At 49.2% G+C, this 23,574-nt stretch overlaps 1 protein-coding gene across 2 annotated transcripts in view; it reads right to left on the reverse strand.

Moving 5' to 3' along the window:
- The window catches only part of MAMLD1 (mastermind like domain containing 1), a 115,588-nt gene that overhangs the window by 37,341 nt on the left and 54,673 nt on the right, over positions 1-23,574 (reverse strand). For both annotated transcript variants that reach the window (XM_026487511.4, XM_026487512.4), the window contains exon 2: positions 18,451-18,609. In XM_026487511.4, the coding sequence (XP_026343296.1) occupies positions 18,451-18,546 (96 nt within the window). In that variant the 5' untranslated portion in view covers positions 18,547-18,609. The remainder of the gene's footprint in view (positions 1-18,450; positions 18,610-23,574) is intronic.

Here is a 23,574-nt window from a genome sequence, read left to right on the forward strand (position 1 = left end):
ATACAATACAGCCTATTTTGGGAACCATAATGCTTGCTTCTTTGTTGCTGTGTTTCATTTAAACTGTCTTGTTACACTTCAAATTAGGCATTATGCTGTCTGTGTACTAAACACCACAGGAAGTCCCACAAAGGATCTTCTCTGCCCAAGTAAGGGGGAGCTCAGTTCAACTATGCGGAAGCCGCGAAACGAAGTGTGCCCCAGACAGGCGTTTGAGGGCATACTGGAAGCACTTCAGGTATTTCTGATTCCTACCTGTCTACAGACACCCTGGTTTCTAAAAGGAAAAGCATAACATAGACGCTGAACTTTTAGGTTGCCTCCCTGTCTTAGTTAAATGCATCAGACTGTGGTGATACAATGGAACACAACAGAGCCTTTAGAGGAAAGTAGATCTGGGTGTGTGCTTTTGGGCAGCTGTCTGAGCTCTACTGTTTAGGGGAAACACAAGTTGCAGAACAGTCATTGGGGCACAGGCTCCGTTATCTTTATAAACACACACACACATTGCTACGTGCAGACAAAAATCACTTGGAAGAACATATGCGACCATCTCTTGGAGATGACTGGCGAGTCCCTTTCTATTCTCGACAGTTTGGTATTGCTTGTTTGTTTTTACTGAGAACGACTTATAACCACTCCCCCCCCCAAAGTATAAAGCTAGCTAAATAAGAAGTTCCTCTCTGCGGATGTATCCTTGGGCTGGGGAGATATGGAACAACAGGAAAAGGACCTGATCTGCAATCTGCACCTCGGGGGAGCTGCCCACCATTTATAAAAGCATAGCCTTTGGGAACAAAGCAGTTAGTGATGCAGTATTTCCTACTCATTCAAGGCTTCATACAATCATCTGTGGCTGTCATGTTAATGACCGTGACCTGCAAGTTGAGGGAAAATCGAGGGGGGTGGAGTGCAGGAATGTGTGGGAAGAAAGGGGCTTGGAAAGCACCTACATGCCAACAGTAGAACAGATATACGGTGGACCCTTGAAAATGGCCCCGCCGTCAAAAATCCGATTGTAACTTTTAACTCCCCCGAAACTTAACTACTAATAGTCTACTGTTGACTGGGAGCTTTACAGTCCCGTACAGTCGGTTAACACAGATTTTGGATGTTATATATATTCGGTACTATATTCTTACAACAAAGTAAGCTAGAGAAAAGAAAACATTACCAAGAAAGTCATAAGGAAGAGAACATACGTTTACAGTACTGTCCTGTATTTATCAAAGAAAACTGCGTGTAAGTGGACTCGTGTAGTTCACACCTGTGTTGTTTAAGGGGCAACTATATTTCTCTTGATGCAATTTTTCATGTAAGAAACCCCTGTTTAGCTTTAGAAGTCTCGCTGGGACATTTGTTGTTGATCCTTTGATGTTTGGCTCACTGGTGGGGGGGTGGGGTCAACGTGTGTGGGGGGCCACCTGCTAGCACCACACTGGTCATGACTCTCACGACAGAGTGAACATCAAAAGAGATCCTCCAGGGCTGCACATCTCAGGTTTTGGTGCTCATCAGATTTACTTAGAAACATTCAGATTCCCAGGGCGTCCCACCACAAATGAACTGTTTCAGTCTCGTCCAGAGCAGTGCCCAGGGATCTGAGTTTTTGCAAAGTTCCTGGACTGATTCTGATTCTGAATGCATCATCTCATGATGCCACTCTGAGTAGTAAGTAAAATGAAGCAGGTTCTGTGGCACCTAGTAAATCCTAACTGGTGGCTGCCATTACCAAGGGCAGCCATGGAACGGCCTTGGAAGTCCAACCCTGTCCTAGGAGAGACAGGGGCCCGGACACCCAGAGAAGGGGAAGGGCTTGCCGAGAGTGGCTCAGCTGGAGGGCAACAGGGCCCAGACAGATATAGGGCCCCTCCCCGACCCCTTGGCTGCCTCACAAGCCACAGCCTTAATCAGCCCCACTGGCAGGACACTGTCTCATTTCCGCAGAAGGGACTCCACCAGCTGGAGTGAGGGAACTTGCCTCCTTCTTCGCCTTTTCTCTGCACCGTGGACAAGGGCACTTTGCGGGGCAGCTCTGCCATCAAATCCACCTAGGGCTGAGAGCCTGGGGGCCGGCCAGAACAGGCTGGGGAGGAGGGAGCAGGCACAAGAAGAGGCCTATCTGTGCCCAGTCTTCCATCCAGGGGCGGTGGGCTCTGTATCGGCCCACAGCAGGTGTTCAGTAAATAGCAGCTGAATGAATCAGCGGACAAACGAACCTAAATGACCTGGCTCACAGGGAGCTCTGCTACGTGTTTCCCTGGCCATTCATTCAGTCAATTACAGGGCAGCCCACAAACAAGTCACTGAGTCCCAAACTGAAATTCCGTTTCATCGACATCGACAAGAATTCCAATATATTTAAAGTAGAAATGGATAAAATGGATCAATAAGGGATGAGCGAGGGCAGTTTTACCCCAGATCCCCTGCAGGGAGCCCGAGCTGGCAGTGGCCGGGTCCAGCGTACTGCCGGTGAGCTGCAATGATACTGAAGTCCATGTAGCCCAGGCAGGGGGAGGATGGGCTGGGAGGAACGGGATGGAAGGGAGGGTGGGGGCTGTGAGTTGCAGCAGCCTGGACTCCCTGGCAGACTCTGTGGGTTCTTGGACCTTGTTAGTCTGCCGTTACTTTGTTGGAACCAAGGTAGCCGGAGGGTGGGACGGGGGGGGGGGGGGGAGGCTGGGCATGACCACGGGATGCTGCAGCTCATAGGAGGAACCACTGGCAAGGGAAAGTAGTCTCTAACTCCCCGAAATGACAGGTCCCATGCATACTACCTTCCAGACCCCCAAGCCAGTGCTCCCCACTGAGTTCTAATGCTGGGACCCAGCTGGTTTTCAACAACAAAGCAGACCCCTGGGGTGCCCCTGTGGGGCGTTGAGGGCTAGCCCACTGCTGGTGAATCCAATCTGCCCAAGTGGGTGCCACCCTTGCTGCACGAACTTGGCAGCTGGATGCCTCACTGGACACTTTGGGAGGATGCCTAATCGGGGGCCAGGGTGGCCTTGCTGTCCCTAGGGGTGCAGTGGGGGTGACTTCAGCAGGGCAGGTGGGACCCTCTTTTGTGCTTCCCTTTTTCAATGGACTTAAGAAAGACTTGGCCTTGGGGTGCCTGGGTGGCTCAGTTGGTTGGGTGTCTGCCTTTGGCTCAGGTCCTGATCCCAGGATCCTGGGATCGAGCCTTACGTCAGGCTCCCTGCTTCTCGGGGAGTCTGCTACTCCCTCTCCCTTTCCTTCCGCCCTTCCCCCCTCCCTCTCTTGTGCTCTCTCTCAAATAAATAAATAAAATCTTTCCAAAAAAAAAAAAAAAAGAAAGAAAGAAACACTTGGCTTTGTTGGAGGCCTCAGCCCCGTGTTTCGGGTTTTATGCTGAGAGCTTTCAATAGCCAGCCTGAAGCACCCTGGCTGAATGGCCAGAACCCCAGCTGAGCCTGCACGAGGCCAAGGAAAGGTGGCTGTGTTCGCACAGAGGCACTGGCTGAGGCATGGAGGTCTACTGACTCTGCCCCTAGCTAGACACGGGCTGGCTTCCATGCCTTCTGCTGTGCTGTCCCGGGATGTGTTACTCTTCTCCATTTCCAACAGCCTGCTGGGCTTTGCCCCATCCCCAGTGCCACACTGGCACCTTGGCCGGGTCACCTGGGCCAGCAGGTGCTGGGCTGAGGTTGGCCTGACTACTCTGCGTGGTGCTGAACAATCCCAAGGCCACCGTTTTTGAACAAACCATTGGTCCCAGCTAGCAGCCGGCCCCTCTTTCCTCAGGCCATGTATTGTACCTGATCCTACCCACTCACTGTGAGATTTTTTTGTTTACATAATAAGCAAATCAGAAAGAAATAAGTAAATCAGTAGACAGTGGCAGGATTTCTAGAGAGCACATCTCAACCTTCTCTTTTTACAGAAAACAGAAAGGGATGTGATTTGCTTGTGGTCACACAGCTAGTTAGTGGACAAGGACAACACTAGACCCCAGGTGTCCCGACTCCCAGCCTGAGCCCTCACAGGTCAGCCTTTAGTGGAGGGGCGTGGGGGGGAAGTGAGGGAGGTTCCCTGGCATCTTTTAAAAAGGAATGACCATCTCCACCCCCAAACGCCTGCAGAGTCCCATTTCATAAGCGGGCAGACAGAGCCACCTATGTGATCCCCACAACCGTAAGAACATTCATTAAAATGCATTTGAAAGCATGTGATGGCTTCCCCACCCCCTAAATAATGAAAAAAGTAAGGCAACCCTTCTGATAGGGGCGAAGTTCAGCTCTGAAGTCAGTATTATTTCTGGTTCTGTCTGAGCAATGACATGGTGATTCTTCCCTTTCTACATTTTTAGTCCAGAAGGACAAAAAGCGCAAGGATTTCTTGGAAAAGGTCTAGATTATGAGAATATAGTCCAGGCTCATAAAATGGGCATAAGAAGAAAAAAAGAATATTATATATATACACACACACATCCATATACACACACATATTCTAAATATATACACATGTAAAATACATAAATATATTACTCTTCCCAAAGAAATCTAGCAGGCTGTTATAAACACTTAGTTTTGGAAACTCTAGCCAGAGGTTTACCATGGACACCAATAGAAGGCCAGCAGAAATATGCACGGTTCCTGCTGGGTAAGAACGTAGGAGGCCAAAGGTGTCCAGCAGAGATCAGTTCAGAGAGCCTCATTTTCCCTGCAGAGGTCGCCAGGCACATAGGGCCTGGACAAAATTGTCAAAAAGGTGGAAATGGCTTGTGGCTTATTAGCTGCTGCCTTCTCCCCCACTGGTGCTTCCCACAGGTCAGCTTAGGCCAATCTGCTGCTACTTCTCTCAGTCTCTCTCTCAAGTACATCTGTACTCCATCGAATCTTTCTTCGGCACTGTTGTACATTCCCGGAGTTTCCAAGAACCTGATGTTGGCCAACTAGATTGGGTCCCAAGCCCTTGGAGAGAAGGATGGTCCCTAGTAGACTTGCTCAGAAGGAAGGAATAAAGACACTGGGGCACAGTGCAGGCAGCCCCAGAACAGCTCGGACAATGTTGCAGCAGGATTGGGCTTGCGGGAACAGAGAGAGGATGGAAGGAAGGGAGGGAGGGAGAGAATATGCCCGGATATACACGGGGGTTAAGCTGAGTATCCATGTGTATAGTATATATTTCATTTGCATGTTTGTTTTTCAGAAAAATCTCCTCACAAACTGAAACTGACCTTTGTGTAACTCGAACAGGACTTTCAGCATTTCCAGAATTGTAAGACATAAGGCTCTGGACAATCCCAGGGCAGCTGGGAACGGCAGGGAGCCCTGAATGCTGATCGGCTTCCAGAGGGGTTGATTTGTCTCAAGCACGAATCTCTGCTAATACGTGGTTTGTAGCAAGAGTCTTAAATGGGGGATTTGTCAGTGCCCCTGCCTTGCCCTGAGCCTGCAGATACTGCAGCCTCCTCACCAGCCACAGGCAGCGGCAGGCAGGGGGGCGGGACAGAGCCCTAGAGGAGGCACTGGAAGACCTGCTTTTAAGTCCTAGCTCCTCCATTTGCTGTGTGACTGTGGGCAAGTCACTCCCCCTCTCTGAGCCTCAATATCTTCTTCCGTGAAATGGGTCCTTGGCCTGCACTGCGTGCCTCACAGCATCATTGAAGCGTGCGTCTCGGGAGCGGTAATTGTTACTGATCTCATTCTCCAGGCCCTGGGTCCCCGTGCTGCCCCCTTGCCCTCCAGCATAGGCCTCGGCTTGCCCTCTGACAACTAAGGACATGCCCACTAGGAATGGAGGGAGGAGTGGATGGAGTGGAGGGAGTGGAGGGAGAGGAGGGAGCGGGGGGGGGGGGGAGGTGAGCAGCCTAGTCCTGACAGCCAGCTGTGCTGCCTTTAGAATCCCGCCCCCCCCCCCCCCCCCCCCGCTGCGCACCACTGCTCGCCACTCTGGGCCCTGCCACGCTGCTGTGGCACTCTGCTGCCCCAACCTGAGGACTTGTGGCTTCAGCAAATGTCGACCAGAGCCATCTAAGCAGCAGCCCCAGCAAATGCATTTTCTAGAACTGCATTCTCCCTTTCTGTAGTGGACGCACACCAGCTGGAAGAGTTGGCAACTCTTAAGCATGGCCCCAAGCCCATAGACACATGTAGCTTTAAGAAGCTCGTAATTCATACTGTCCCACCCCCTGGGAAGACCTGAGGTGTTCTGCCACCAAACACGGGCTTCTTGAACACTAGCCTTGCACTCCTGGCTTGTCAGAATTCCCAGACCCTGAGAGAAAGGCTGGTGCCTCCCACTCGCATTAGGACTGGTGAGGCCCGGAACCAGGGAGAGATGCGCCCATGGGCCAGCTTCTCTGACTCTCAGGTTGGCCTTTCTTTGCAGGAAGAAACCCTGCCTTGCTTTCCTCTAAACACATTCCCATGTGGCGTCACTAGTGGGATAAGGATGATCACTTTTGGGGAGGATGGAAAGGTGGGGTCAGTCTCAAGTGGTTGGACGCATTTGGCAAGGAGGGGCTACAGATGGGGCAGGTGCTGCCTGGGCTGGAACAGAAGCTGAGAGTCGAAGGCAAAGGCCCTGCCCCGATCCGGACAATCCTGTCTGTGCAGGACCCAGGTTAACAAGCCTCATCTGTGTTTCACTGGAATTAGGCTGTTGAGCCCAGAATCATGCGAAGAAGGGGAAAAGAGGAGGCTGAGCCGAGGCTGGAGGCCACACACCTGATGGTGGAGGCTACCTGCGTGTCTGCGTATGAAGAGGGCAGAAGGGCCTTGAGCGGTTGCTGAAGCCCAGGCTCCTCACTTCTCTCTGGGCTGTGCTTCTAAGGACCCTGTGGTATGACCTCTCCTAGGTCCCTACCCCACCCTGGGCCTCAGTTTCCCCAGCTGTAAAGAGAACGGGTCCCAGCTTTGGTAAGCTAATACTGTGACTTTCTTCCTGGACTGCTCCTGCAGGGAAATGATGAATTCTCTTCTCCCCCACCCAAGAGGGTCTCTCTCCCTGGGGTGACAGTAGGCCAGGGGCAGCCCCATGGCCCACAAGTGCCCTGGCCGTGAGCAGGGCGTGCATATTGTTGCCAACTGCAAACACTCTTACAGAAAGCGCACCCCCCGCCCCGATCCGGTGGGGTCAGATTATGGAACTCCCCAATGATCTCTATGACTTTTTAACAAGGAATGACTTGAATGTGTGTGTGCATAGCAGGTCTGCACTGGTTGAATCAAGAATGGCAGCCTGCGGTTTTGGTCAAGTAAGTGAGCTTATTTGCATATTCTATTAGAGTCCTACCAAGTCACCAGTCACCAGGAAGGCTGCCCGCTCCCCAACCACCCGGAGGGGCGTGTGAAAATCTGTGGTGCTATTTTAGTGCTTGTTCCTGGAGATCTATCCAGAATGAGAATTCAGCAATGGGCTCTGTCAGTCGTCTGGGCCTATGTCCCCCACCTGCCTGCCCTTAACTGCTTCCCCAGCCACAGGAGGCACCATCCAATCGCAACTTTGCATCTCTCCAGTTAGAATGCAACGCATGGGAAATGACCAAAATTGAGGGGGGGGGGGACTGAGTTCACAGAGAACACCACGGTGCTTCCAATTTTCCAGAGGTCACGAGCTCCTATTTTTGATGGCAAAGCCCCCTGGCTGGAGTGAGGCCCGGCTGCCAGGGAATGCCTTTAGAACAGGCTGGGCACCCCCTCAGGCCTGCTGCTTCGGTCATGGTCACAGAGCTATCGTTTCCTGTGCTCGAGGTCAGCTCTTGGTCTACCTCAGAGCTTGAAGAAATCTCTGCTGAATCCATGGAGGCAGCTCCTGAGAAAACACTCTTTTTCTAGAATGCTCCAGAGAGGCAGATGATTCTCGCACTCAGAGCCACCCAGGAAGGTGGAATGTAGCCACACTAGCGGCTCTGGAGCCATCTGGAAGGCTCTGCTGCCATACCGCAAAGCCCCCAGAGAGGCCCCCAGTTTGGCTGATGACCGCACATTGGACGGGAAGCTCTTATCCCCTCTCCCTTGCTGTCTGGCCCCCGGCTCCCCAGGCCTCCCTTTCACAAGTGCCCCCATGTGGGCTGGGACTCCAGATGTGGGCTCCATCAGGCAGTGGTTGGCTCCTTGCCGATGCTAATAGAATAGGGAGTGGGGTCAGTGGGGAAGCCCCTGGTCTGGGCCCTGATGGGCTGAGTAAGTTTTTAGAGGGTCTGTTGGCGTATTTCAAGGACGGGACTTCTGGTGGAGCTAAGCTGGGGTAACAACCAGCCATTGATAATTCAAGAGCTGGAAAAAAGTCCTGGGTCATTTTGTGCCGGGGGCAGTTTGAGCACCACATGGGGTAGTCATGGCACTCCATCCAGATAACCCTAGACGCTTCTGCCCATGTGCGGGTGAGCACAGCAGCAATGATCTCTCCTCACAGCAAGGCCCCGCTGGATTGCAGGTGGCAGAGTCAAGGCCACGGTGACACTCCTGATTTTGTGGGAGGCACTCTTCCCCATTGCTGGGACACCAACTTGGGTAGTTTAAATGGGGCAAAGAGAAAAATGGTTGCCGATTGCTCAGTAATTTCCCCTCTTTTCCCAGGTGCAGATCTCTACTTTGTGGGGACCGAAGCTTACACAGTTTGGGGGCCCCTCTTTCTGAAGGAGAATATAACATTAAAAGAACAAAATTAGGGGTCCCTGGCTGCCTCAGTCAGTGGAGCGTCAGACTCTTGATCTCGGGGTTGTGAGTTTGAGGCCTACGTTGGATGTAGAGATTACTTTAAAAAAGAAAGAAAAGAACAAAGTTTGGTACCAGGCCTTGGAAGGTTCGAAGGATGAGTCTCGAAGCTTAAGTGCAAGGAGACTTCACTTCTGCCTGTGCCCCAACAATGGGCTAAGTAAAATGGCAACAGGCTTTCAAACAAGGCAGGAATTTCCTTGCATGAGAAACCCAACAGCTGTGTAGGTGGGAGAAGAATCCAGAGCCACCTGGTTAGTTTCCTGCGTTCTGAAGGTCACACGCTTGTGAATAAGCACATTTTAGCAGCTGAGTGCCAACTTGTGACTCTAGGATCCACTAACTGTCTGCAGATGTCCCAGCCACAGTTCGTAGAATCTAGAGCCAGGCTGTCTGAGCTCTGGCACCATAGATGCAGGGGCTGGGGGGGGGGCTATGGGATAAGGACCATCATGGTTTTTCCAGCCTTACAGAGCGAAGCATGATTGACAAGTAAAAACTATACATTTAGGTTATACAATGAGATTTTTTAAAACGTATCATGTGCTGATTTCATATACATATACTCTGTGAAATAACATAGGTGTTTTTTTAAATTAAGGTTAAATTCACAGAGCATTAAATTAACCTTTTGTAAGTGTACAATTTAGTGGCCTTTTGTTCACTCACAATGCTCAACAACCAAACTGGGGATAGTAGGGCCCACCTTACAAATTCGTTATAAGATCACATGCATTAAAAATGTAAAGCGAGCATTGTGCCCGGCATCCGTACAAGCCGAACAAGTATTCTCTCTCTTTCCACTCTTGAAAATGCAAACACATTCTTGGTGGTCCTAAAATAGCCTTAAACATGGTTTACTCAGCAGCATTTGTCATTCGAGGGAGATCTGCCTTTACTCATTGGCTGTATTTCTGAACAGCTGTAGGCGAGGCTAACTTTTGTAAACCAAATCCTCATAAAATGCAACAAGAATTTGCCATTGGAAGAAAAAGAATTTGCCACTGAAAGAAAATCCTCAGTAAATCCTTTTACGAAGTAAAAGATCTATCAAACTTGTGTGTTTTTTAAGGTGTGCACTTGGGGACAAGAGGCTTCTTTGGTAATGAACCCTAATTTTATTTTGCCCACAAACACATGCTAATGTTCCATAGCCCCGAAGCAACAGGAGTGGGTTACATGGTGAAAATAGTGACAATTTAAAATCTTCATTTCTCTCACCATACATGGAAAGTGTCTGTGGTCACATCATGGAATGGGTCATATAACCTAAAACATTTCCCCTGCCTCAGCATGCGTGTGTGTGTGCGTGTGCACGCGCATGTGGAACGGTGGTGGTGCTGCTGCGGGTCTAGACGACGGTGATGGTAATGATGGTATTTGGTAGAGGTGGTGCTGATGGTGGGGGTGGCCCTAAGGAGACCTTCTTGCTCTAGCTCTTTGTTTGAAGCTCCACTGGCTGGTCCGGAGGAAGAAGACTCACCCTGAATTAGCAAAAACCTCAAAACTGTCTCCTTGCTGCCAATAAAGTAATTTTATGTCAGATTTAACTACAGGAAAGGGCAAGGCAGTTCTCAGTTCCTTGGCTGTCACGTGGCTAAAATAAATAGGAGGGACGGCAGTTAGCCGCCCTGCACTCAGCTCTTTGAAGCCATATATTCAGAAAGCAGATGTTGGGTGTTGGTGTTTGGGGGCTGGCTTCCTGGAGATATTTTATATTGGCCAAGTTAATTGTTCTAAACCCCAAAGGCTTGACTTAAAGGACAAAAAGAGGCAAGCAAATGTTCAACTTTCCTGACAGTGTCCCACAGGCAGTCCTATCACTAGACAACTTTAGCACCAAACGCTCGTTCTAGAAAAAGAGGCAGCTAGAAAGAGTGGCCCTGGGCTTCTGTCCACTAACTGTGCAAAGCAAGGCTGTCTCGGGGGCCCCAAACAGAAACCCCTTAGAAGGAGCCCACCCCAGGGAAAGAAGTGATGCAGCAGCCCGAGAAGGAGCTGGCATCCTAGCGGCACAGACAGCAAGCGAACAAGACTGAAGAGTGACGTGACAAAGCCTAGGTGGCTCCTCTGCACGGAAACTTTTAAGTGGACATCTAAACGCAGGCCTCCAGGCAAGAGGGCAGAGGCGAGAAGGCCCTGGGGGGAAGCTCCTGGCCTGATCCTGGGGGTGGGCAGGTGGCCAGCAGGCGCGGTGCACCGTGCGCCCGGAGGCCGCCGTGAGCTGGCGCGGGGCACCACGGAAGGTGGGGGGCGAGGCGGTGGATTAGAAGGTGTCTGCCACGGAACCATCCACTCAGCTTGTCTGTGAAAGGCCTCTCTGGATGCTGACAGGTCAGGGAGAAATGGAAGTTGCCGGAAGAACCAGGAGCAGTCACCGAGGCAGGGACAGCAGAGGAGGGGCAGGGGGACTGAGCGGGGGACTGAGGCAGCTGTGGCATCGGAGAGAAAGCAGAACCCTGGGGGGGGGGGGGGGCGGTGAGGATCGGGGATTTCCCTCTAGCGGTACACAGCCGTACCTGCTTATTAGGAGAAACAGTGGCTTCGGAGAAAACGAAGCACAGCCCGTGACCGGGATCAGAGGATGGCAAACCTCTTCAGCAGTAAGGCCCACACCGTAACCATCTCAGGCTTGGCAGGCCGCGTGGTCTCCGGCGCCGTTCCGCAGGAGACAATATGTTCCCGGCTGCACGGGGCTGTGTGCTAGTAAAACTTTACAAAACAGGCTGCCGGCTGGATTTAGCCCCTGGGCTGGAGTTTGTCAACCCTTGACCTAGAGCCTGAGCTGAGCATCTTTCCCCAGGGAAATCCATTATTTCCAAATTGCCCTCCCTACACTGCAGGGGCCCACGGAGGTCTACTGCTGACAAGAGCGACAGGCGACATTTTCAGAGCTGAAAAGCTTCAATATTTCTGTCGTCCAAGTTAGGTGACCATTTCTGAACTGGGCCTGAACTGGGCAAGGTATGCAGCAGTCTCGAATGCCATGTTTCACCTTCACGGATGACAGTGAAAGGAGAGAACACCGCCTCCTCCAGGGCGCCCATCTGCCTTGCTCTCCCAGCCTCTGAATACTTTTGAACAGTTCACATCTTGTCTACCAGATTCAAGCACACCCTCTTCCTTCAGGCCTTCAGGGGTCTCTATGAAAATACAGCTTCCCATTCTACCCCTTTCACTCCCAGCCCAGTGCTCTGGCCAACCTCGAGGGCACCACGTTAGGCCCGCCACTCTCTGAAAGCAAGGACCGTTTCCTCCCCGTCTCTGTACCCCAGAGCAACTAGCCTTGTGACAGGGCTCAGCCGGCATCTGCGGGCTTGAATTAACCATTGGAGCAAAAGGTCTCCTGCAAATTATCCTATTCTTTCTGTTTCTAAGCACAAGGCCAAGAGAAAAACGCTTTTCAGAAAGTGTGATTAAATTCACTAACTGGCCCAATGACCTTGGACATGTTCCTTCTCCTTTGTGTGTCCTTGGCCTCTTATGTTCAACACAGGGGCTAGCCTGAATGATTTCTAAGGGACCTTCTGGCCAAGAGGGACAGCGGCCGCTGCTTATCAATCATTCACTACGTGCCCAGGCCTGAGCCTTGGGTGGAACGGGAGACCTCAGGGTCCCAGAGGGGCCTCTGCCAACTGACAGCCTTGGGGAGGAACCGAACTGGACCAGCGGCTCTGGATGGGGGATGGGGAAAATGACCAAACCCCGCAGCACTGGAGGGAGACAGACGAAGGCATATTTGGGTGAAGGGGCAGGGTGGCAGGAGGGTGGGAGGTGGTGACAGCGGCAGCCACGCCTGGGCCCTCAGTCTAGTCCAGCAGCCCGTGGCTCATGGCTGCTTTTCTAACTTTGGTATTTGGGGGCTTGGAAATCTGGTGAGAAGGGAGGAGGGAGATGAGGAGGAGAAAGAAAAGGCAGGAAGGAAGGGGAGGAGAAGGAAAGGCAAAGGGGAGAAGGGAGGGTGTTAACAAATTATTCTACATCGACTGCAGAAATCAAAATCTATAGCGCAAACCTCAGAAGCGCCTGCTTCCCCCACTCCCCCGTGAGGTCTGGAGCTCAGCACCCCAGGGGCAGCTGATGACCCAAATATCTGTCTGCAAGCAGAGTTCTATTCAGTTCTCCAGCTGGGGATTTCCAGCAAAAGCAAGAAGCTTCAGCCAACACAGGCCAGCCCAAACTTTGGGGAGTCCCAGGCTTCATCTTCAGGGTTTGCCCCTAGTTTGCACATACCCTAGATGGGGGGGTGGGTGATGCCTGGGCTGCAGCTCAGCTGGACTCTTTCCCCGCCCCGGCCTGGGGTCCAACACAGTCTACTCTCCTCCCCGGGAAGCTCAACCTCCAGACACCTGTCACCTTGGGCCTAATGTCAAGGAAGCCAGGGGGCGGGGGCCAGGCAGGAAGGCAGGCAGGGCAGCATGGAGCTCCCAGATGCCAGCAGAAGCCAGCTGCCAAACAGAACTCCCTCTCGGCGCCCTCCCTTTCAAACAGACTGTGATTTTCAGGTCACCAGTTTGCTGAACTGGGCTACCCAGGCAGGACCCAGATGCGGAGCCCAGCGGTATCCTGCAAACTGAGCAGTGCTTGGCCCTGGCAGAAGGGATCGGTCTGAAGGCAAGGCCTCTGCCTGGTGGCCACCCTGGCTGAATGTCTGAAGCAGGAAAGGGCCCTTCCTGCAGGAGGAGGAGGAGGGGGAAAAGGGAGCGAGCAGCTGCATGCTCCGTGGGGAGGATCCCCAAAATAGAAAGGCGCATACGCACTGCAGGCCTTGACCCAGAATGCTCAGAGCTCCAGCGCAAAGCAGCCCTCCTCAGCGCAGACAGGCTGCCGCTGAGACTGAGGTGTCCTCGGGGGTCCTGTGTGTTTCTACCTGAGCTCCAAGGACACACTTCCCACCGCCTTCTGAGCCAATGTCATTCTCTGATCACAAAAAAAAAAAAAAAAAAGGGCAAACAGCAGTCATACCTAGTGGGCTTTAGACTGCATTCATAGCCACATCTTGGTCATCGTCATCCCAGAAACCCTGACGTGGGCAGAGGTCAGATTATTAACCCTATTTTACTGGTGTGGACCTAAGCCCAGACACTCATGCAAGATCTCAGTAAGTGTCGGGGACAGCTGCTGACCTGGTGAGCTGGTCCCTGGACCACCTGGTTTCTGGAAGTGGGGCCATACACGTAGCTCCCCTCTCCTGGGGCCAGACCTGCACGTGCAACGTGCCCACAGCCTGCATGAAGTGGGGGACACTGGGCTTCCTCTCCAGGCTTCCAAGAAGGCCGTTTACACAACTCCGCCCAGGTCCCAGCTGGTTGTCCCTACGTCACTGTAAGGTTTTTAATCAGCTGGCTCATTGCACACAGGCTGGGCTGTAGACAGTGCTGGTCAGAAGGTTCCAGGGAGCCACCAGGATGCTATAAAGATGCGTCCACTCTACCTCTGTTTGCGGGCTCTCTCTGCCACTGGGAGGAAATCTCCAGGCCACCTAGCACTCCGGCGCGCTGCTCGAGCCTGCGCCCGGGGCATGCCCAGCCTGCAGAAGGCCCGAACGCACTGGGCTCTGATCTGGGAGTGGGAAGCAGCGAAGGAGGAGGACCTTCAGAGTCAGGGCCTCTGGAGCTGAGATCTGAATTTCCAACCTACTGACCGTCACGCTGGGCAAGTCCCTGTCCTCTGTGAGCCTCAGTCTCCTCATTGGTGAAGTGGAAATACGAATCCCCATCCCCACGCCACGGGAGCAGAGGAACTAATGTATACAGAGTAGCTCGCACTAAAGAGCCACTCAATTCTCTCCTCCCGGTTTCAGGGTGGGATAAGTAGAACTCTAGAGCAGGACCAATTTGTTCCCGGTGGATGGAGCCCAGGAATTGTCCGCTCTTCACTGGGAACTGCTGGAACCCAGGGTCTAGCACAGGGCTGGGCACACAGGACAGACCCTGGAAATGTGGGGGGAGGCCAGAGACAGGCCCTCCGAGCTCAAGAGGGAAGGGGCATGCTCAAGGTCTCACAAAGCGCCAGTTCCAGGTCTCCTTACTGAGTCCTGTGCTCTCTTTGCAAGGAAGCACGGTGCCTCCAAGGGCACTGGATACAAATCCTGAGCCCTGATTGCGCGGCCCAGCAGGAGGCGAATGGCCCTCCTCTCACTGGGCATTTCTAAGGTTACCAGTCTAAGGAAGAGGGACGGATAGGATGGGGCCAGTATTTTTGTAGCTATCCCAATCGCTATCTTCCCTGTTCCCTGCAGGGCTCCTCTCTCCCCCTTGCTCAGCCCCACTTGCATTTAGAGGAGAGAAGAAGAAGAAGAAGAAGAAGAAGAAGAAGGAGGAGGAGGAGGAGGAGGAGGAGGAGGAGGAGGAGGAGGAGGAGGAGAAGAAGAAGAAGAAGAAGAAGAAGAAGAAGAAGAAGAAGAAGAAGAAGAAGAGGAGGTGGGAGAGGTTGGTTTGGGCCAGTCTGCGGGCGGAAAGCAGGCTGTTCTTGGGACCACCCGAATGAGGCTGTTGGTGTAGCTCCCCACCTTGATGGGCGTCCTCCTGGGAGTCCCTGGATTTCTCCGGCCTTAGTGGTCCTCATCCATAAAGAGGGAGAATGGTTGGAAAATTCAGAAGGAATACCGGGCATGCCAACCCACTATCACCTATAGCAAGCCATTTAGTATCATTAAATGACAAAACACAGAAGATGGACAATGAGCAGTGTCTCCTTCCTTCTCCAACCACGTGCCCTGAATGCCCCCATTTGGTCTGGAGCTGCTCTATGAATGGACCAGGTGACCACTCAGAGCTGGGGCCTCTTTGTATCTGTGATGGGTGGAGACTGAGACAGAGGTGACGTGATGTTTTAGAGGTTTTCACATTAGTAATCAATTAACCCACTGGTCTGGGGGAGGAATGGAGAGCTTAACTTCAAAGGGAAGGACCAAACATTCTGCCTCCTCTTAAAACTCCATATGCTGACGGCAAAGACTAGATGCCTTATTAACCTTGGGTGGGTGCCCAAATGTTCAAAAGTTAAAACTGCTTTTCTCCAGATCACAAGAGTCATTAAGCAATCATGCTGCTGAATGAAGGACTGAATACGGAAAAGGTCCTTGCGCTGCTGAGATCCCTCATGATGATTACTCCTGCCTGATGTGTGCTCAGCGCTTGGGGATTTTCAACGTGCCCTATGACTTCGGCCAAGCTGCTTAACCTCTTTGAGCCTCAGTTTCCTGGAGACAGCCTCTTCGTCTTGGGATTATCCTACGGATTACGAGAGATAATGCTCCGCAAGTGCCTGGCACCTAGTCAGTGCTCAATTAAAGGTGGCTATTCTTACTCCTGGTTCATTCGACTTTTGTCTTCGGGGAGGGCAAAGGATGGACAAGGTCCCCAAGCTATTTAGTAGCACTAGCAAGACTAGAATCCAAGTGTCCTGAGCCCTTAGGATGTTCTGAGGATGTACATTTTCCTGCAAGGGGGCTCTCAGTTATTCACGTGAAATAGTTCAGGGCTATTTAAAAGACTTCTCCTTTGAGACTGAAATGATTTTATTAACAGATCTTTACTTGAACCATATTTTTGTTGTTGCTGTTTCTTTTTTGGGAAAGGATGAGAAAAGCAGGTAAGCTGAGCATCTCAATCAGATCTCCACCTGAAAGATGCAGGCCGCTCACATTCCGGGCCCTGCAATAACTTGTCTGCACGGCAGGTTTCATGGTGAACCGGCAGGCCCTTCTGCCTCTCATCTGTCCATCTCTGTCCCTCAGACCACAAACACCCGGGCCGCTGAGTTCCTCGGTGTGTGCAGCAGAGCTCCACGCTAGCACCGGGTATCCTCCTGAGGCTGCAGAGATTTAACGACCACGGAAATCCATCCATGCTCAAACCAAGAAGCGCCCTCACTGCTGGCTGATGGTGGCAGCAGCACCGGCTTGGCCAGACTCTACGCATGCCCAGTAGGCCCAGCCGGAGGAGTGGGCTCCTTCCATGTCATCCCCTTCAGAGACCACACACATCTTCCAAGAAGACACATGTGCTTTTTACTGCGAAGGCGACTCATCTGGGAGAGTTGCTTTTGGAGCCTGAGGCATATGTTTTCGGATCCCCTCAACTGGGGCAAATCCTTGGTCTTCCAGGGCAGCTTAGAATTTTGGAAACAGTCAGTTCACTCAAAGCCAAGGGCAGAGAACAAGGTGTGCCACGGAGGAAGGAGAAGGACTGATTTTGATCAAGTCCAAGGTGTGACTCTAAAGCACTAAATGTGAATTTTTGGCAAGGCTTACAAAGGATTCTACAAGGCCATCTGCAAAGAGATGCCAAGCCCCGAAATAGTGTGAGCAACGGCAGCTTCTCCCAGGTGAGGGCATGGAGGGCTGCTCCAAGGGCCTATTCTAAGAAACCCCTTCCAGCAGTGAGGTCTACACTGATCAAAACCAAAGCAGTTACTTGCCAGTCACACTCTTTTAAAGGGTGTTGGTGGGGCTCAGGAGGAGAAGGGGAAGAGGACCCTTGCAACTACAACCCACCCATTCCTCCTAGGAGCAAAACCCAGTGTGAAACAGAGGAGAAATTGAAAGTCACGCCCAAATGAATCTGGACACTGGATGCGTCACTAAGAGGTCTTCCTTCACTGACTCAGCTGTTGACCATGAAAGAGAAGCAAGAAATCTAAAGGGTAATTGGGCTGGAGGTTAGAGATTGCTTTCTACGAGAGGCCTGCCTGAAGGGCTGGCCAAGTGATGGCTCCATGTCTGCCATTCCATCTGACTGCCATCTTTGTGAGCGGAGCTCCGGGAATCCATGTCTGTAAATGTCTATGTACTCAACTGGATGCCGCATTCTCGATACGCTGTTGGTGGTAGACAGTGAGGAAAAACAGAGAAGCAAGATTTCAAAAATCTCCCCCCGCACCTGTGCACTTCCTGAAAGTGGATAGCCCTTGGAATGGGAGAGGCCGGGCCCTCTAGTTGTGTGAAATGACATTACCTCAGAGCCCTGAGCTCCCAGTTCTCTGAACAGGAAGGAAGCAGATCCACGGCTCTATAAGAGCCATTTCCTCTCTGCTGTATTAATTTCAGAGATTAAGTAAGCCACTCCTCTGTGGACCCAATACACTGAGATAACAGCCATTGTGTTTGCTGTGACTCCTACTAACGGAGCTAATCTTGGTAGACTGGTGATGTTGCAGGCTTTTAATGTCAAATTCAACTAACCAGTGGCTCTCATGGTCCCTTCTAGCACCCTGGCTCCTAGAACTACCACAGGAAGCCTGAACCCTTAGTTACAGACACATAGATGATGTCTGGGTTCCAAGGAAGGAAAGGAGAAATTTGTCAAGTGGGTTTTTAAAAGGACACCAGAGCCAGAGAGTTTGAATGGGAATCTCTTTCTCTGCCCTACTCACTGACTTCCTGTTCTTGGTGGTACTAGGAAGCTAATGCAATATATCTAGTGTCCGTCAGTCCCACATTCCCGGTTTCTGTTAAGAGAAAAAGAAGGCTTTTCTTCCCTCGCACTCTTCCTTTCTTTCTAATTGAAGGGGTGCAGTGCAGAGATCACTAGACTGGGAATTGGGATGGATCCTTGGACTATATTTCCTGCTCTTCCAGAAATTGATAAGGGGCAAGGTCAGCTCATCTCCTACATCTTTTCTAGGTCAGATTCTAGTTCCTTGCATTTTGGGTTGGTTCCCTGCCAACAAGTTTGCACAGACAATTTCAATAACACATCTCACGTTCAAGTTTAAGATTAGAAGCATTCAACACCCCCCTCCCCCCAATAGCCCATTGTCTGACCGATTCCTGGAGCTTTCTGGGCTCCTGACGATTTCCCACCATGGCGAAATGGGGAACCATGCTCTTGATTACAAGCCGACTTTTCCAGTCATCCATTGTTTGACCTGCAATTTTATTCTTGACTCTCCAAGGCGCTTCCCAAACGACCTAGACACAGGGCTTAGGGAGACAAAAAGTATACTGTCTTTCAGATATGAAGATGAGACCATTGACCCCGTGAATCAGACTTTCACTCTGCGGACAGGTTTGGATGGAGTCAGCCACATTCCCTTTCATGTCTCTCTCCCCACCCCACCACCCTCATTGAACCCCTTCCCACCCCCAGGGATGAGGAGCACTTCTGTGAAGCGGTTGGCTGGGATGAAATGGCAGTCCCTGGCTATGGGGCAGAGCAGAATTCACTGGAGAGTGGAAGGATGGGTGGAGAAGCAGCCTGACATAGCTAGAATAACCCTAGGCTTAAAGGCAGGGAATGGGGATCTTAGGTCTGGCTTTTTTGTGTGTTTGTAGTATGTAGTGAGATCTGGGGACTCTTCTGTTCTCTGACACAATTTTCTTATGTGAAAACCATGGTGGTTGGATCAGGTAATGGCTTAAAGCCCCTTCCGCTCTACTAGAGTAAGCCTTATGGCCCACTGAAGGAGCAGCTCCCAGCTCTGGCCCCATTAGCACCCAGCCAAGTGTGCTGACTAACAATTTATAACCTGACAGTCAGTGGAAGGAAGCAATGGGTGTTGGAAGGGGCTCATGAAACCCTGGTGTACTGGTTTACAAAAAACTGACCAAGCAGATGGTGATCATGTCTACCCCAATGTATGCCCTCCTTGACATATAAGCAGACCCGTGCTAAACCAAGGAAAACTTTTTTTCATTCTATTTTGTTTCATTTCTTTTTGTTTTTCATGATGTAGACATGAAATAACAACTCTGTTAAGGCATTCATATACGAGGGAAGCTCTCCTTCTTGGAAATCCCCTTGGCAGTACAGAATCAGGCACGAAAATGTCAATGTCTAGACTTCTACCTCTGGGAAAATGGAAATGTACTCCTCCCATTTTCCCACTGAGTAACTAAAACCTCTGGACATTATATATAAAACCAACATAAGAACACTCTGAGAAGTGGAGAGAAGAAGGGACTTTGGGACCTGAGGAACAATGTGGTGGTGAGTTCTCTGGGTTTTTGCCTCATAGATCTCAGGCACGAATCTGAAGAAGCTGGAAACCCCAAAATGCCAATGGACACTGACAAAAGTCCCCAACAAAAGCCTAATCTCTTAGGTAAAGGACCAGAAAAAGGGCAGCCCACCAACACAGAAAACTTGTATACAAGAACTGCTCTAATTCAGCTAAACACCACAGAAAAAAGTGTGGTCCCATCAAGTCCCAACATCAGAGGCCAAGTGGGGGTCTAGACTCCACCCCCACCCGGCAGTAGTGATTTTTTTTCTCCCTGCCCCCCCCAGATGGTATCAGAGGAGGCCTAATAGAGAGTCCAGGACCTTTGCTCCTGCACAGTGGTAATGAGTCCACATCCCATCATTGTCAATGTCGGTGGAGATATCATGGGGAACAGTAATGAGGCACTCTCACTGATCCCAGCCAGGATGATATCAGTGAAAGCCTAGTAGGGAGCTAGAACTATCACTACTACCCAGCAGTAATGAGGCATCCCAACCTCCTTGGTGTCAATGAAGGCTAAGTGGGGAATCTGGCAGAAATCTGCCCCATTCCCTGCCAAAGCATTATCAGAGGATCAGAGGAAGTCAGCTAAAACAGAAGATCTAAATAAGTGCTGAAATAAGAGAACTGTCAACCCAGAATCTTATACCTGGTGAAAATATGCTTCAGGTATGGAAGGGGAATCAATATATTCTGAGATAAAGGAAAACTAAAAGGATTTGTTAGTAACAGACTTCTCCTAAGAGGGTGGAAAAGGACATTCTCTAACCAGAAAGGACGTGATTAAAGAAGGAATTTTGGACACCACCAAGGAAGAATGAACAATGGAAAGAAAAAAAAATGGGTAAATATAACAGACTTTCCTTCTCTCAAGTTTTCTAAATTATGTCTGATGGTTGAAGCACTAATTATAACATTGCATGTTGTGGTTCTAAACATTATGTGGAAGAAATATTTAACCAATTACATTATAAACAGGGGAGGGTAAAGAAGTAGAAAGAGAAGTAAGATTTCCATACTTGACTCAAATTGGTAAAATACTGACATCAGTAGACTATTACAAGTTATGTATATATGACATAATACCTAGAGTAACCACTAAAAATGGCATACAAAAAGATGCATGCAAAAACACTATATACGGGGGCGCCTGGGTGGCTCAGGTGTTTAGCGTCTGCCTTCGGCTCAGGTCATGATCCCTGGGATCATGCCCCGCATCAGGCTCCCTGCTCAGCGGGAAGCCTGCTTCTCCCTCTCCCATTCCCTCTGCTAGTGTTCCCTCTCTCACTGTGTCTCCCTCTCTGTCCAATAAATAAACAAAATCTTTAAAAAAACAAACAAAACAAAAAACAGAACAAAAACACTATACACGAATCATCAAACGGAATTTCAAAAAATGTTCAAGTAACCTATAGGAAGTCAGGACAAAGAAAATAAAGAAACAAAAACAGAACAAACAAAATAAAAATAAATTGGTACAATTAAGCATTAACCACCAGCAAGTTCATTAAAATGAAAATGATCTGGGGCGCCTGGGTGGCTCAGCTGGTTAAGCATCTGACTTCGGAAGCTCAGGTCATGATCTCAGGGTCCTGGGATCAATCCCTGTGTTGGAATCCCTGCTCATCAGGGAGTCTGTTTGTCCCTCTCCCTCTGCCCCTCCCCCTCCCCTGCCTCTCTCTCTCTCAAATAAATAAAGAAAATATTTTTAAAAAATGAAAATTATCTAAGTCTACCAATTAAAAGACAGACATTGGCACGGTGAAAAAATAACATGACCCAACTATATGCTGTCTGCGAGATGCTCATCTCAAATATAATGATATGAACAGGTTGAAAGTAAAAGGTGAAAAGAGATATATCATGCAAGTGTTAATAAAAAATAGTAAAGGGGTAGCTTTGGTATTAGCAGATAAAGTAAACTTCAGACCAAAGAAAATGACCAGAGACAGAGAGGGGCATTACATAGTGATAAAAGGGTCAATCCACCAAGAAGACATAGTAACCCTAATTGTGCATGCACCAAAGAACAGAACTGCATGACATATGAAGCAAAAATCAAAAGAACTGAAAGGAGAAATAGAAAAATTCACATTTATAGTGGATACTTCAACTTCCTCTCTCAACAACTGTTATAACTAGACAGAAAATCAACACAAAGAACTCAACAACATCATCATCTAACAGGATCTAATTGACATTTATGGAACACTCCACCAAAAAACGGCAAAATTTGCATTCTTTTCAAGCACCCAAGGAATATATACCAAGATAGACATATTCTGGACAATATTTTTGCTCCTGCACAAGAACATTTAAAGAATTGAGATAATACAGGGTGTTTTCTCTGATATAATGGGATCAAATTAGGAAACAACAAGAGAAAGACAATAAGAAAATCTCTAAACATTTGGAAAGTAAACAACACACTAAAAAAATTTATGAGTTGAAGAGGAGGTCTCAAGAGAAATTTTAAAAATGCACTGAACTAGTGTACCTGGGTGGCTCAGCTGGTTAAGCATCTGACTCTCAATCTCAGCTCAGGTCTTGATCTCAGGGTCATTTGTTCAAGCCCCATGTTGGACATGGAGGCTACTTAAAAAAATACATTGAATTGAATGAAAACAAAAATACAATATATCAAAATTTGTCAGACACAGGTAACGCTAGAGGGAAATTTATAGTACTAAATGCTTACAATAGAAATGTGGAAGAAGTCTAAAAACAATAAATTTCCAACTAAGGAACCAAAAAAAAGAAGAGCAAAATAAACCTAAAACAAATAAAAGGAAGGGAATATAAAGAATAGATGCTGATATTGAAATTACATTGAAAACAGAAGAAAAAGTGAAGCCCAATGGGGAAAAGGTGGTTCTTAGAAAAAAAAATTATATAATTGACAAGCATCTAGAAAGACAACAAAGGGAAAAGAGGGAAGACACAAATTACCAATTTTGGAATGAAAAAGGGAATATTACTACTGATTCTGTAGGCATGTAAAGAATAATAAGGAAATGCTATAAGCATCTCTACCCATGCGAATTTGGAAATTAGATGAAATGGGCCAGTTATTCTAAAAGCACAAACTACCAAAATTTACCCAATATAATTATTAAAGGAATTAAATTCATAATTAAAAAAACTCCAGGAAATGAAAACTCCAGGCTCATACAGTTTCACTAGAATTATACCAATTGTTTAAAGAAGAATTAGCATTAATTCTACATAATCTCTTCAGAAAATAGAAGAGAAAGGGACGCTTCCCAACTTACTGTGTTACTCTGACAGCAAAGATGAAGAATGTACAAAGAAGACTACGGACTAATATTTCCCATGCACATAAACACAAAAATCCATAACAAAGTTTTAGCAGTTTATGAGAAGAATTATACACTATGATCAAGTCGGGTTTATTCTAGGGATGCAAGTCTGGTTTGATATTCAAAAGTCAACCCACATTATCTACCATGTTAACAAGCAAAATAATAAAAATCATATGATCACCACAAAACAATATTGAAAAAGAACAAAGTTGGAGGAGTCACACTTTCCAATTTTAAAACTTACTACAAAACGACAGTAATCAAAACAGTGTGCTACAGGCATAAGGACAGACACATATGCCAATGGAATAGACTTGAGTATCCAGAAATAAACCCATAAATCTACAGCCAACCGATTTTCAAAAAGGGTGTCAAGACTATTCAGGGAGGAAAGAACAGTCTCTTTAATAATTGGTGCTGGGACAAATAGATAGTCACATGCAAAAGAATGAAGTTGAGGGGGCGCCTGGGTGGCGCAGTCGTTAAAGCGTCTGCCTTCGGCTCAGGGCGTGATCCTGGCGTTCCGGGATCGAGTCCCACATCGGGCTCCTCCGCTGGGAGCCTGCTTCTTCCTCTCCCGCTCCCCCTGCTGTGTTCCCTCTCTCACTGGCTGTCTCTCT

Source organism: Ursus arctos, chromosome X (assembly GCF_023065955.2).
Source record: "Ursus arctos isolate Adak ecotype North America chromosome X, UrsArc2.0, whole genome shotgun sequence".
NCBI classification, from domain to species: Eukaryota; Metazoa; Chordata; class Mammalia; order Carnivora; family Ursidae; genus Ursus; species Ursus arctos.